This window comes from Protomyctophum parallelum (assembly GCF_964188405.1).
Source record: "Protomyctophum parallelum genome assembly, chromosome: 9".
NCBI classification, from domain to species: Eukaryota; Metazoa; Chordata; class Actinopteri; order Myctophiformes; family Myctophidae; genus Protomyctophum; species Protomyctophum parallelum.
This window is the reverse complement of record NC_139706.1, coordinates 22,090,796-22,106,341: the sequence shown is the minus strand read 5'-3', so window position 1 is coordinate 22,106,341 and position 15,546 is coordinate 22,090,796. Positions and strand designations below refer to the sequence as shown.

At 41.5% G+C, this 15,546-nt stretch overlaps 2 protein-coding genes and 1 long non-coding RNA gene across 4 annotated transcripts in view; all 3 read left to right on the top strand.

Moving 5' to 3' along the window:
• The window catches only part of oafa (OAF homolog a), a 35,806-nt gene extending 29,851 nt beyond the window's left edge, over positions 1-5,955 (top strand). Inside the window, exons 3-4 of the mRNA XM_083772608.1 lie at positions 1,183-1,363; positions 3,861-5,955. Of these exons, the coding sequence (XP_083628734.1) occupies positions 1,183-1,363; positions 3,861-4,138 (459 nt within the window). The 3' untranslated portion in view covers positions 4,139-5,955. The remainder of the gene's footprint in view (positions 1-1,182; positions 1,364-3,860) is intronic.
• A 191-nt stretch (positions 5,956-6,146) lies between these two features.
• On the top strand, positions 6,147-7,645 carry LOC310864288. Its single transcript, XR_014569728.1, has 2 exons — positions 6,147-6,953; positions 7,006-7,645. It is a non-coding gene; the product is annotated as an uncharacterized lncRNA (long non-coding RNA).
• A 929-nt stretch (positions 7,646-8,574) lies between these two features.
• On the top strand, positions 8,575-12,253 carry tlcd5a (TLC domain containing 5a). Of its 2 annotated transcripts, none has more exons than XM_083772908.1 (3): positions 8,575-8,884; positions 10,112-10,314; positions 10,998-12,253. In XM_083772908.1, exons 2-3 carry the CDS (start codon positions 10,119-10,121, stop codon positions 11,522-11,524), a joined length of 723 nt encoding a protein of 240 aa, XP_083629034.1. In that variant the 5' UTR covers positions 8,575-8,884; positions 10,112-10,118; the 3' UTR covers positions 11,525-12,253. The 2 variants fall into 2 exon arrangements, with proteins under 2 accessions (XP_083629034.1, XP_083629035.1); XM_083772909.1 differs by having other exon boundaries at positions 8,575-9,888.
• The last annotated feature ends 3,293 nt before the right edge of the window (positions 12,254-15,546 follow it).

Here is a 15,546-nt window from a genome sequence, read left to right as displayed (position 1 = left end):
TCATGTTCTTAGGAGTATTCAACACAGACAGATCACTGCTTGTACCTGTATGAGAGACAAATGAACACTCTTGAAGCTGTGCATTTGAAGAATGCTAAATGGGATAGCAGACAGCTGGCTGGGTATACTCTATTAATGGAATAGATTGTCTCTGCTTCGGTGGCTACAAGTGGCTACATCTCTGGTGTGTAGCCTCGCTCGACACCAGAATCTATTTACCAAGTCAGATTCCAATTTGTTGTCACATCCCAGGTTTAACAACGTGGGTGAAATTCTTACTCATGCAAGCATTTTCAGTTTCAAAGAATGTAAATGTTGTAAAGAATGGAGAAAGAATAGCGAATGAAAGAAACAATGAAAAACAGATCAGAGATGACAAATATCCCGATATAACATGAGCAATGTCAAATTAAGTGCATAGCAGGCAGATATATGTATAGTCTTTTGTGCGAGTGAGACATCATTTAGCAGCAGGTATCAAACACGCGTGTATGAGCGAGTAGAAAGATAGAAGATGTAGTTTCGTTGCATACCCCCAGTAGAGAACATTATTATTAGAGATGCACAATATGATCGGTCGCCTATCGGAATCGTCAATATTGGCAAATACCATATCGGTATCGGATCGGTCTCAACATAATCCAGATTATTTTCACCGAAATTGATGACGCAAAAATAATGTGACTGTCACATAATATATTCCCCCCCCACATCCCCATGGCAGCACAAATACAAACAAAATCTTATCAGGAAATGTTTTGACAACAATAAATACAGAACAAAAATAAATAAATAATAATAACAAGAGATGAGACATTTTAGCTAAAAGTCGCCACAATGGGGAAAGTTACGTCTCGGGTGGAAACCTCATATGTCCAAAACTGTTACTTTTCAGGATTCAAATTAAATAAATTGCATTCAAATTAAATAAATTGCAAAAGCAGGAGATCTACAAACTCATACGTTGTCGCTTCCCACCGCGCTTTGAGCTTGTCGATCTGATACTTTTGATGCTTTTGTGTGACGCCGTAGTATATAATGAAATCAAGTAAGGCGTTCATTTACTAAGAAAAGACTGTTTAATTATGGAGATAAGAGGTTTCTGCCCCGACACTAGCGACGATAAGTATTGATTGACCGTGGGTGGATGGATTGTTTATTTGTTTCATTGTGCTCTGGCAGAAAAACCCTCAAGCCATCCGCTTGGCAGAGGAGCGGAGAGGACTGGAGCAGCTGACCATGAGCGTGGCCGTCAACCTGAGCCGGGCTTCGCAGCTCAGCTCCCACCTCCACAACATGTGCAGCGAGGCCCGCGAGGCCGTGTACACCCGCGAGACGGACGTCAAGCACTGGCTGGAGAAAGGTCAGCAGTGGGGGGGGGGGGGGGGGTCACAGTGGTTTCCAAACTGGTGCGTGAGCGTCTTCTAGGGGGTGCGCAACATGAAAAGGCTAATGGTGGTGCTATGTTATTTTAAATATATTATGCCTATAAATGGGAAGTATATGCAGAATATAGCCTATGCTGCATATATATGCCATATCAGGTTCATATTATGTGCATATATATAGGAAATATATGTCTCTATATAGCGTATGCAATTTATATTTAAAGGTCGAGGGGTAACAGGGGGTGCATGGCCAAAAAGGTTTGGGATCCGCTGTATTACATAACAGTGTGTGCTGGCTGGCTGGATGCCGGGCATGTAAAAGCTGCTTCTGTTTGTGGAGTTTTATATCAGATGTCGTTACAAGTAGAAGCCCGTCAGAGGATAGGTTGTTGGGTTCGAACCCGATTTGTGGAGTATCCTAGACCTAGACCACCGATTTACCACTGTTTTGACCAATATTTAGTAAAAGAAAAAACAAAGAAAACAGGAAAATAGTGCAAAGTCTTTCAATCAATTAGAAAAAATAAATAATTAAAGTTTCTATTGGAGAACATGAACTATACAAGGAACGAGCAAACTATTAAATAAACCCAGACACTTGAACTTCACTTGATTTGACCACTTAAAGCCTTAATTAAGCCTTATTCAGATTTTTTGGGGAAATGGCAATGCATTGTGAGATTGTAGATGGTTTTATGTAAAGTGGTTAAAAATCAAGACACAAAAGCTGCATAATTGTGTAATGTTATTTAAAATAATGTCTGAACCAGCGAGGCCCGTGAGACAATTTACACCACAGATGGAGAAAGGTTAGTGGCCATCAGTGTCACTTTCACTATGCTCCGTCGTACTGGAAGTGGTGTAGTAGTAGTTGGGAGCTTGTAGATCGGCTATTTTCTGCGAGTGACACCATCATACATGCGACTAAGTATAAATCAGGCATGTAACTATATACATATTAATGTGTGCTGGGGGTTTAAAAGTGTTTCAGGATGTTGTTGCAAGTTCTGTCTCTTCCATCAGTCACACACCCACGCGAGCGCTGCAATCCCTCTTCGTGGTCTCCCCTCTGTCTCCTTCCTGTCCAAATCTCCTCAACACCTCTTGAGACAGTATCTTCTCATTGTAGTTTAATGATACGACTTCAAGTGTTTACTTCGGTTGCGCGGTTCCTCTGTGAAGTGCAGACCAGGCGGACTCACTCCGGCTCTTTGTGGATAAGATTAGACTCTCTCTTATCCCTGCCCCTCCCCCTTATCTGTGCACATACAAAAGGCTTCCTCACAGTTTCCACGTATCTCTTTTTGGAAAAACACGTTTCATCCTCAAGCAAAAGGATAAAGACCCTTTTTCCCCCTCCTTATTCCTTTTATGATCCGAGCACTTGATGTGACCCTGTTCTGCTTAGCCTGATAATTTTAATAAAACATAAATAGAAAAAGGTTCTGTTGATAAAATTGCTGTTATTTGCAACAAGGCACTGCATCGTTACACCAACAGATTGGCAAATTATGGGGTGCGAGGAGAATCTCTATGACAGCTTTATAGTACTGTGACAGCACTATTATCTGGGAAACAATGTTGATGGTCACGGTTCAGCGAGCACGCTGCTGCTCCGCTATCTTCACTGTGAATCACACAACTTGCATCTCCTTTGCATGACAAAGTCCCCATTTCACCGTATCGCCTTCCCCAACTGGCCGTTTGGTTGACCCCTCTTGCCGCTTCTAGAGTGTGTCATTGTCGATCGAAATCCAATGAGTGAACAGTCTGCTGTTTGATTTGCACCCGGGGTGCAACAGTTAATCAAACTAATCAATTTGGTTGATTATGAAAAATAATAATTTGTAATTAAATGGAGGGGGTATTACGTTTCTTTCTTTCTTTCTTTCTTTCTTTCTTTCTTTCTTTCTTAAAAACTCATTTACTGCCAAGGACTATTTTGATGACTTTTGGATTTTTGTATTGATAATGTTCGATCGCTAATTTCACCACCGTTCGGATGCTTTTCAGTTAGGTCCCTATTTTAAGGCGAAAATTAACCCAGGTTGTGGAACAGAAGTTAGTAAAGGCTAACGGATCATCCCGCAATCTTTTTATAATTAAAATAACAACCAAAAAACAGACACTTCGATTAATTAAAAAAATCCTGGATACAATAATCGTCAAAAAATAAATAAATTGCCCAAATGTGCACATCTTTTGACCAGACTGTCCGTTTTCCCTGTGTTTCGCCGAGGCGGGCATGGTTTTGAGGTCAGGTTTAGGCATTGTTTCTCTGAGGTCAAGGTTAGGCATAGTGTTTGTGGGGTTAGGATTAAGGATAGGTTTAGGCATAGTTTTTGGGGGGATAATCATTGCTAAAGCTTATGGTTTAAGCATATAACACCAAAGAAAGAGGGAGTTCCATCTCTTGACACCTCAAAGCTCCGGCGTTGACCTAGCTGTTCTGTGCTGCCGTGCCCTCTCTAGGTGTGGAGGGCTCCATGTTCGAGATCCTGCCCCAGCAGACCGCCGAGCTTCCCGGCCTGCCTGCCTGCCGCGCCACCAACGACCTGTGGACACCGTGCCTGTGCACGTACAGCCTGCGCCTGGAGTGGTACCCGTGCCTGCTCAAGTACTGCCGCAGCCGCGACGCCACGGGGAAGGGCGCTCCCTACAAGTGCGGCATCAAGAGCTGCAGCAAGGGCTACCAGTTCACCTACTACGTTCCACAAAAACAACTCTGTCTGTGGGACGAGGACACCTAGCGTTTGGTCTGGGAACACTGGGAACAAACTCCACAAAGCTTGACTCAGATGCAGGTGGATGGGGGCGGCTGTGAAATCCATACACACAGTACTTCAGTGGAAATCAGTTCAGGTTCTAAAATGAGACCAAAACATTGTTGGGAACGCAGCTGTACAAACCGAACATGTACATTCTTAAGTCGAGACGAAGACTTTGAAACATATACCGTATAGGGGGGGGGGGGGGGGGGATGAATACATAATTTCCGTTTCAACTTCATGAACCCTACCCTAGCGTCCCTGTTCTGTCATAATAGGCGGACATTAGGTGAAAATAGCTATACAATACAAGCTTGTGAACTTGTATATCGGCTATTTCCAGCGATTGTTTTTTTTTGTAGAGGGAGGGAAAAAGGAAGGGGACCATGTACAGACCCCTGGGGCACCCCAGTCAAGGACGTATATGGGATTTAATTGGGTAATGTGACTTTGCCAAGAAACTGTCACTTCTGTGCCTTTTATTGGTGTTGGGCAGGAATCATCAGAGTGAATGGAAGATGTCAACAACAACCTCTAATACAAACTTTTTTTTCTTTCTTTCTTTTTGCACAGAGCTGGACAGAATGTTGTCTTTTGACATTTCTGGCCAGTTAATGTCAGCAGAGGAAGGGATTGTGGGTCATTCTGTGTTTTGGAGGATCTGTCTCATCCGTGTAACAGTACGACTCGGTCAGTAGTGACACAGCTTTAGCCAGCTGAAGTCTTGTTTATTAACGACTCAGGTTGGCTGACAACGTGGACAAGATGCTGTCTTTATTTATTGTAGTTGCAAATTGAAATTATGGATGATTATTTTTGTACATTTTGTCAACTATAACCTCGTGTAATTTTTTGTCCTTTTTTATGTTTATTTTCATTTTTTTGGCTCTCGTACGACACTAGTTATAAGCTCAAGTGTTTAAAGATCATCATCCAACTGCTCCCCCCGATTAACAAGAAGTGTGTTTGCGTAGCAAAAAAACATGTTGAAATGTGTTGCGTGTTTGATTTAGCCATGCTGTCGTGTTGAGTCCCATCCGTGTATGTCTGTGTCGTGCTACGTACCTTGTTATCAAGTGTTGTATGTTTTTAAAGAGGGTGTGGTTTACTAAAACGTCTGTGATCCACTTTGAAGTGGGACCAATTCAGCCCCACTCCTTGAGCCCCCCCCCCTCCCCTCCCCTCCCCCCCCCCCCTCACCTCTCCCATGGCACGAAGCTCACTGATTCTCAACCCTTTTCATTTCAAGGCCCCTCAGTTTGATGTGCCCTCGGTTTGATAGGATGGACGCCAAGCTACGCTGTAAAATCCTTGAACTCTTGAGAGTGTACAAACAAGAAATGCCTTTCAACAACGAGGCCATTCAAAAATGTTTTACATAAAGCTCTAAGCATCAACACAGTAAGACACAGAGTACAATAAAAAAAATACACTTTTTGATACATTAACAGGTTTGAAAAATGTTAAAACTTACAAGCATAACCCAAAAAGCCCCGTGGGGATTGTTTCCATTGTGGTCCATTGTAGGCTACTCAATTAATCATCATGACATACAAAACATACGTAACATGCATAAGTAAAATGATTAATGATTAGTGCAGTAGAAATTATAAAAAAAAAGTCTTCTGAGTTGTAGCAGGCTTGCAGTTTTCTGAGTTTGTTGTAAAGGGTCCATTTCGTTCCATTTGTACATTCTCAGAGTTATGGGATCCACAAAAAAGGACCCCCAGGGGTCCTAGGACCATGCGTTGAGTACCTGTGACTTGGCTCACATTGTCTTTATTTTACAGATTCAAGTTGACCAAAGTGAGTATTCTCAAAGGCTGTCAACAGAATTGCCTATAGTGCAGCGGTTCTCATACCAAAATAATCATATTTTAACCCCCACTAAGACAAGCACTTGGAATTGTACGAGTTGAGGCATTGGGTTTTGTTTGACTCGGTTCCACAGATGCATATTGTGAAAATAGCAGATCTACAAGCTCAATAACTTTGGTTGGCAGCTTGTAGATCATCCGTTTTCTAAAATATTTTCTTAGTTAATATTTGACCATTTTTATAAAGTCCTTAAATTTCCACTTTAGAAATGTGCAGATACCTTATATAGACTAATCCTCCGAGCTCATAACTGCGCAATCAATTCGGCTCATAATGAGAGCCGAAGAAATAATAATAATTGGGGACCCCTCTGGGGGTCCTGAACCACAGTTTGGGAACCACTGGCCCAGCGTTTCAATCCCTCAGACAAGGTTTTACAGTAGATTGTGTCAAGTTGGAACATTATGTACATACATAACTATAGAGTGTGGTCCACTGCAAAGTCTATACTGCCATCTTCTGGACGGTACATTCTCTTTTTTTTTATTCCCTGTTAATTTTATCTTCCTATGTTCAAATTTGGTGTTTTGTGTCCGTTCATTTCAACAGTTGAACGTTATGTCATGTGTAACATGCAACCAGACAAAATTGATCTGTGTTTTTATGGTCTAATTCAAGGGGCGCCTCTGGGAATCTGTGGGACCAAATTCCATATATTGATTGACAGTAGAGTCAATGGTAAATGTTGTGTTTAATGATTGATTGATTGATTACGTTATTAACAGTTTGCTAAAAGTACAGAGGTACTGTACAGTTATACAATAATGCTAAAAGGATAACACAAAAAGCCATTAGGGCTTGTTTCCATTGTGGTCCTGTGTATTCAATTCATAAAGACAGACATACAATATTATAGGCCTACAAGAAATCATCAATACTAGGAGCAATAAATATTTGTATATATATTTACAGAAGCGCTGTACAATGTGCATTGCATTCACACACAACGGTAGTGGAGGAAACTATGCAAGGCGCCAACCTGCTCATCGGGAGCAGTTATGGGGTTCAGTGTCTTGCTCAATACGTTGACATTTAAGCCAGGGTGAGCCGGGGATCGAACCGGCAACCTTCCAATTCCCAAGCGGCAGCTCCACCTCTACTGAGCCACTGCCGATGGCCAATAGTGTGAGTTGTGTCTCCCTTTTTCCACAGATCAGGACTAACTTGTCTTACATAGTTACATTTAATTCATTTCACTCTTGACTGCCACATCAATGTTCACTTTAGTGTGTGTGTGTGTGTGTGTGTGTGTGTGTGTGTGTGTGTGTGTGTGTGTGTGTGTGTGTGTGTGTGTGTGTGTGTGTGTGTGTGTGTGTGTGTGTGTGTGTGTGTGTGTGTGTGTGTGTGCTCCCAACTGATAAGCCAAATGAGTGAAACATTTCAATGTATGGCCTTTTACTGGTGTTCAAGTGCCTTAACATTTCCATTGTTTGTCTTTCTTTTTTTTGCTATGTAATTCTAGAATACATTGTCAGACATATTTTTCTATAAAAGTTTTGTTTGTGTTGTAAATACTTCTCGTGAGTAAATGAAGCAATTAGCCCACAGTATGTACTGGTCGAGTTGTGTTTTACATGAATTGTTGGAATAAAGTATCTTTTTTGCACTGCATCATCACGTCGTGGCTGGCTTTTGATGCTTAATATAGCCTATAGGGCGTATAGGCTATATGTAGCCTAGTTGGAATTATGTAATTTTGTTGTTCGTCGAACAGTAATTCCTGATTAATTATTAATGTATTATTTGATTACCTCCATGTAATTTCTTTTTTTTAATCGGTTGTTGGACTTTGCACTGCTGTCCTCTGCCAATACAATTCAAAGGGCAATTCACACTGAGCACTACTTGTATTGTAACTTGTAACTCACCATTGTATTATTTTTTCAATAGTTGCTGTGAACTCTGCCAGCCACTTGACTTAGGAGTTTTATGTTTATATAGTTATAGCGCTCAGTGTGGCTGGCCCTTGGCCTTAAAGGGACACTTCACCCTTTTTGCAAAAAAAATATATCAATATATATCAATGACCTTTATAAAATTTAGAACACTTTCCTGGTGTTATTATTTGTGTAATCTCTGGTTTTAGATATTTTAGATTACCAGAGTGGCTCGCTCAGAGCCACGCTTCATTGGCATTGGAAACACATTCATGGCCAGAGCGAGTGTGAAATAAAACATGTATGTAGCCTACAATTAAAAGGATTATAGGCCTAGGCCTACTATATGCTCAATAAATTAAAACAGATGGGTAACATTGCACCATTGTATGGCGCATAGCCGCATACAAATACAAATCGAAATATTGTAATTTTGCTGTAAATAATAATAATAGAAAAAACATTAAACATGGGGACAGTATAAAATCTAGTCTATTTTGGTTTGGTTGATTGGAAAATGTATTTCAGTTAATGGGTACAGTCAATGCTCACCAAAAAATGGTGTAATTTTAGTCATTCGCCGTGGGGTGTCGCTACTTGTCAAAAAGATACCACAACACCCTCCCATAGCTTACGGAAGCTTTTCCTGTGGGATGGATGGAAACAAACGGGCTTTTGTTAATGATTGTTGGCCGTTGTGTGCTATTCCATTCAGTTCACATCAGTCCACTGTTAACACGTCAGTAGCATCGTCCCGGACCGGTCCACCCTGACCTGGTGGCTTTAAGATCCATGTCGCTGCCGCTGACTGACTGACTGCTGTGGTTGGATAAAGATGACAACAACATGATGCTCGGTGATCGTGTGAGAGCAGAGACCCCACAAACATCATGCTTGTATTACAGGACACGAAGGGGCTGATGACGAGAGAGGGGGAGAAGACATTGCAACTGGTCAAATGTTCATCGTCAAGGTGGTATTTTTTATTATTATTGTTTATATGTTGTATTTGTGCGATGGGGAAACAGATTGCGATTATGTCACTTAAACCGTTCCCAGTTCCACACTATCACTATGGTAACCAAATACGTGTGATGATCGGTTCTAGGGCACTCTACAGCTTAATGTATGTATAGTATGTACAGTATGTAGGCCTATAATACTCAGTCCGGCCAGTCTGTCGTACGGTGTTGTCGCTTGACGACAAGAATAGATCTACAAGCTACAATGCGACGAGTTGTTGGCTTATAGCTCTGTTTTTGTCGGCAAGCGACACCTATACGGGGTATATAACATGTGCAGGCCAACATTGACAGGTCAATGACAACCACCTTCAGACCTCCTTGACAGTTTAATACTTAAGAGTTAAGACTATTCATTTTCCTATAAATGTTACAATCAGTGATCTAAAAAATGCCTTTGGGATGTTTTTATTCTCTAATCTAGAAGGTTGCTCTAGTGGTAGGTAGGCCAATTACAGACATAGATTTAAATTGTATATATTGCTTTATTTTGAAGTTGTTGTTCATGTTCGTTTTGTTTGCCGGCATTGGAGTAACACAGACCTACATACTGTAGGCTATGTATATTATTATGTTCAGATCAGATCTGGATTGGGCCTTGTTTACTGCCTGTTGCACACAAGACAACACTGCAATGACTACTCTCTCATGGGAACTGGGTGTCTGCAGCCCAATACACAATAACCTCTGCTCTGACTTTGGTTTCGAAAGTTCCTGAGATTAGTTTGTTTGTAGGCATGATTCATGAAGGATCCTGCTGCCAGTGTTGGGTGTGGTGTGCAGCTTGTCCGTCTCTATGGTCCCATCTCCTAGGAACAAACGTCACACAAGACAGAGACATCCCCCTCACCCCACACCAGATTCTTCAGGCCAGCCAACTGTAGTGCTATTATAGTTCAAGCAAAGGCTAATTGTTGTTCGGTTACAAAGGATCTCAACTGAGCGCCTATAGATGGTAATTTATTTGATCTTGTGTGTGCTGTAAGTAAATCAAAATGCTATGCTCTATCACAGAACAAAATATATTTAGATTCTGATTCTTTCAGTTGTTGTTTTGTTTTTTTAAATGTCAACTCAATTTTGCTCCATGATGAACAACTTGTTGGTCCGAGACCGAGAGAGACAGGATTTTTTTTCAGTTCTTGATTTGTTCTGTTGTGTGACTTGTGTCTTTATAGCTAAGGGATGGCACTGCTGGTTGTCGGTTCTCTGCTCTGCCTGTGTGGCTGGAGCCTTATCTACTGTGCCCTCTGTGCCCTCAACGGGTCCCGGGGGTATGAATGGAACTGCCGTCTTGTCACTCTGCTCCACGGTGTCCTGGTGGTCTGCATTACAGGATACATCGGCTATGTGGACGGACCTTGGCCTTTCGCATTTCCAGGTATGCATTTATCTTCTGTCGACCTAACTCAGCGTTTGCATGAAGTCATTTATGTAAATATTTGGCTTGGCATGCAAAAGCTCATGATAAACGGCTATGAAAATGATGGTCAAATATATTATACTACTGCACACTGGGTTGCTTTTTAAGGCCAGTCCACACCAATGAGGCGCGTCACGACTCCTTGCAACATGCAACTATACTTGCAACCATTATCCCAAACGGCAGTTGCAAGGAGTTGCATTGATGTGGACTGGACTGGCCTTTAGACTTTAGACTTGTTTCTGTTCTCCATGCCAATGGAAGTAGGTGAAGACCTTATGCTATAGAAACCTCTACTCTGCTTGCTACCAAGAGCTAAACAGATCCAGGATTTAGTTAACTCAGTGTAATGTACAATGTAATTACATTAGTTGTTGGTTCAGATGTGTCATGAATCAGAATAAGCACTGCTCGGCTGAAGGAAGAAAAACAAAGTTTTTAAAATCATTAATAAAATCATTGCCTCATAGCTGTAGCAACAACCCATGTTGTGTAAACAAACTATGTTGTAGAAGTTGCGAAAGTCTTCTTTGCCATGTGTCTCCTCAGTATTTATGCTTTTACTAGACCTAAAGCCCTGTTCTCTTTCAATGCACATTTCTTTTAACACTATAAACTAAATCATGTTTATTTTATTCCAGGTACGAAGAACTCAAACCTGCAAATCAGTGCCTTGGTGCTCAGTCTTGGCTACTTTATCTTTGACATGGGCTGGTGTGTGTACTTCCGCACAGAGGGCCCCGTGATGCTGGCACACCACACCATGAGCATCCTTGGAATCATGTTGACCCTGTCGTTGGGCGAGTCCGGTATAGAGGGCTGTGCTGTCCTTTTTGGCAGTGAAATCACCAACCCCCTCCTGCAGACTCGCTGGTTCCTCAGGCAGACGGGACGTTATGAGACACGTCTTGGGGATGCCGTCGATGTTGCATTCGTGCTGCTCTTCGTGTTCATGCGGGTCTTTGTGGGAGGTGCGATGCTGTACTGTGAGTTGATCTCCCCCAGGCCCATGTTCTTTATCAAGTGTGGCGGAGTGGCCTTGTACGTCCTCTCTTGGCTTTTCGTGGTGGATATCGGTCGATTCGCGGTTCGCAAGAGCAAACGGTGGAGAAACCAGCGTGAGGAGAAGGCAGCAGCAGTGGTCAATGGCCAATTGAAGATGGACTGAAAAGACAAGAAAATGTGTCTTGCTTTTCTGAAGATATCCACATTATAACTGCTAACCTCATCTCTAGACTTAAATGTATAAAGGGAATACATTTGTAAGCGGTCAAAGGAGAGGTCAAAGTTATTGTCTTAAGACCTTTTGATATTTGTCTGTAACATCAACACCTTCTCACTCCCAACTTGTCACTGATGGATGCTTGGTCAGGACCTCTTTGCATAATTTTTCAACATGCAGGATAGTTGGATAGACTTCTTTAGAACTCCCACAATGTCTATTTCAGACATGGGAGATGTGCTGCATGTCATGTGACTGATGACGGAATGCAGACTTGAATCAGAACAAGGTAATTTTGTCATTGTGTCGCTCTGCACAAGCACTCGACTATGCTCAACTCCAAGTTACTTGTAGTACGGTGGGTATAGGTTATGATAATTCTGTCGTCATCAACATTGGACTTGAAATGGCGTCCTTTGCGTCAGCACCGGACACCAACATCAACATGTGACAAGTGGGGAAATGAAATTGGAGACTTGAAAAAGGTGTAATACAGTACTAACCTTTTCCTAAATGGACATTTATTTAAAAACAACTGGGACAATAGCTGCTCTCCTTGAACACCAAAGAACATACTGCCAACACATCAACAGATAGTGTCTCTTCCACAGACTTTCTTGCAAATGATGACCCAATCATATGCTTTGGTCTTTACCCAAGTGCACATCTTTAGACCTTGTGAGAGACACCAGCATGTAATATGTTAACCATTTCAACACTGTTGCCAGATGTACAATAATTTGTATGAAACCTTTACCCTCTGTATGATGTGCCAAAAATGCCCAAATGTGCAAAAAATTCAACATGCATGAATTTACTAAATTCCCTGGCTGCTGATTTGGGACCCGGTTTGGCTGTTCAGTTTTCACAATAAATAAGTAAATGTGACCATAGAGCTGTACTTGGACTTGGAGGCATTCAAAACACTGGTTGTGTGTGTCTTTCAAGTCCAGTTCCAGGCTTTTTTTTAGTAAGGTCCAGGAAGTTGCCTGCCTACACAGCGTATGTGGTGTATTTGTGTGTTAAACAAGGTTGATTCTCGTTACAACCTTATTGGTACAGTAATACACTATTTTTGTGAAATTACATATTTACACCTGTGATTTATGTTTTATTCTTTAAAATACTTCTACAAGATCTACAAGTAGTGATTTGGTCTAGAGGGGAAAAAGGAGGGGGCCAATCCAAGGATAGACCCCTGGGGGCCCGTGTCAATGAAGCATATGGGGTGTAAGTGGTTAAAGGTATGCTCAGGGATATAAGGTCATATGAAGTACACATAGTGGATGCCAGAGGGACCTTCATGTTCCGTCATTTGTTAGCACTGAGGCTCCTAGGGGTCAAGCCGCCTAGAAGGGGCTAATCTCACAAATCACTGGACTGATTGATCAGCGCCAAAAAAAAGAAAACAAAAAGTGCATGCTGCCAGAAGGCCACGGAATCATTGATCATTTGTTTCTCACAATTTTCACATTTTGTGAATTCAGAATCTCGGATCCACAGTCCCCGCTGTCGGTAGAGCAGGTCATCCAATGATCCCTGGGTCGGCGGTTCGAATCCCGGCTCCTCCTGTCCACATGTCGAAGTGTCCTTGGGCAAGACACTGAACACTACATTGCCTCCAATGAGTCGGTCGTTGGTGTGTGAATGTGGGAAGTGAGGACGCTGGCGTCGACTGTTGGCCGCTTCACCTCCCAATGTATGAATGAATGGACCATTGTAAAGGGCTTTGAGCACTTGGAAATGCGCTATAAAATGCAATTCATTATAGCGGCCCATGATGTCATGTTCAAACAATCATGGCAAGAGGCGATCAAGAAATAAATGTAATCATCCATGCTGGCACAAACATGTCGGTCTAAAAGTGTAGTGATACCTGCCAAACAGCGCTGCCAGGGTAAACAAAATGACACTTTTAATTTTAACAGTTTCTTTAATACGTTGTATTATTTTATTGGTAAAAAGTTAAATTGCCTGTTAGAACAGTGGGCTCGATAAGAACCTGGCTCGATAAGCCTGATCGATAAGGTGATCGTTATCAATAAAAATTTACGAGCTCCATCCCTACTTATCAGTCTCCTTTACAAAGTTATATTCAAATAAAGAATTATATATATATATATATTAGCAGGCATCATAGATCTATGGAAACTTTGAGCTGTTTATAATGATTAATTAAGAGCAGTATCATAATTTGTATCTTGTTTTTCTTTTTTTTAAAGAAATATTTTCCATTTGTATTGTAAACCTCTCCTCTCCTTATTGTGGAAATGTTGCGTGCATTTCAAAGTTTTGTGTAACACATTGATTGTTTGCTTTGGATTTTAATCGTCTTGTGCTTGGAGATATGTGATTGCATAACACTGTAATGTTCTTGCCAGATCATGAATCAGTCGGTGCAGTGTCACACAAGTGCCTGGACCAACATTAAGGAAACATCATCTACATTCTACAGTGACAGTGGTTCTGGTGTTTTCCTTTATTTTTATTTTTACTGTGAAATTGTTCTATGACAGCATTCTGTGTGTATTAAACAATTGTATTTAATAATTTAATCACAAGGTCTATTTATTTTGTGGTGATGTGCGGTGCAGCATTTAACTGTTTAAGTGCCAGGGACGTAATCCCGTAACCGAGACGTCTTTGCAATGAGTGCCAAAGACGACAAGACGTAATTTCAACAAAAACAATTTCTTATTTAATTTTTTTTTTTTTAAACGCCCTCTCTTTTTTATAATGGGAGAATTGGCACTCAGAGCCTAAACTGGTGACCACCAGGTGGCGCTGAAGGAGTCTGCATTCTGCATCAATGCTGTGAAATTCTGGAGAAGCTGACTACAGTAGCTTGCGCCTTGGGAGTTTTTAATGGCATTGTCGCGGTGGCCAGACGCGAATCTGACGGCGCAAAGAAAACCTAAACGAGTGTGATAATTAGTATGGCCAAGCCAGGCTGTGCTTTAATGCAGTTGTTTTTTTTGAGTGGTGCAACCACTCCAAAGAACAGCAATGTCCGTGTTCACCTATGTGTGTCTGTGACGTTAATGAGCACCAGTACATGACTATGAGTACGAGTAGGGGCGCTGTTGTGCCAGAAACAGAGAGAGTTATAGTGCTGCACTGTTGCCTGCTAATGATAGAGAGAGAGAGAGGTGAGAGGTGGGGGGGGAGTTGCACCACTCAGTTCACACGGGTGTGATTTTTAATTTGCTTTGTGAGGTAACCAGAGCAGGGTATATGTAGATTTATTTTGTATTTGTTATTTTATGTATTAACTAAATTGATTGTATTGAATACTTGCAGTGAGAAATGTAAACAGCACAAGGTACAGTCAGACATTCCGAATATACAGCATGTTCGCAGATGACTCAGCACTGCTGGTCTCGGACAGGAGCAAACTGCAGGTTGAAAAGGCCCTCAGCTCTGAACTCGGTAGAATCTGCACCTGGCTCGCTGATAACAAACTATCTTTACACCTGGGAAAAACTGAATCCGTTCTATTTGGATCAAATAGTAATCTCAGCAAGGCAGATGGCTTCTTGGTTAGAGTGGGTGACAATATTATCACACGAAAAGATGAAATGACCTACCTTAATCCGGCAGCCGGGCCTGTGGGGTGGGAAATTTGGTATATAGTCTTTTTTTATTGGCCTGAAATATTGTCTATATACATACCTTCATCAATCCACTTGCTGACCGGCTGTTAATTTTGTGTTGAGAATTTAACTAAATTAGGTATAATGAATGGCCTATAAACATTCAACCGGACCGAGTGCAGTATGCAATTACTGTGGGGTATTTTGTTCTTGTAAAGGTGGTTTTAGGTCATTGATATGCTAATAGAAAATAAACGTGTAAAATAAACTATTAATGTGTGCAACTTGTAGTCCAGCTTGCATGACGGTTACAACATCAGCTTTTTTATTATTGCTGTGATCATGTTCCCAATCATTATACCTGCCAAGGAATTG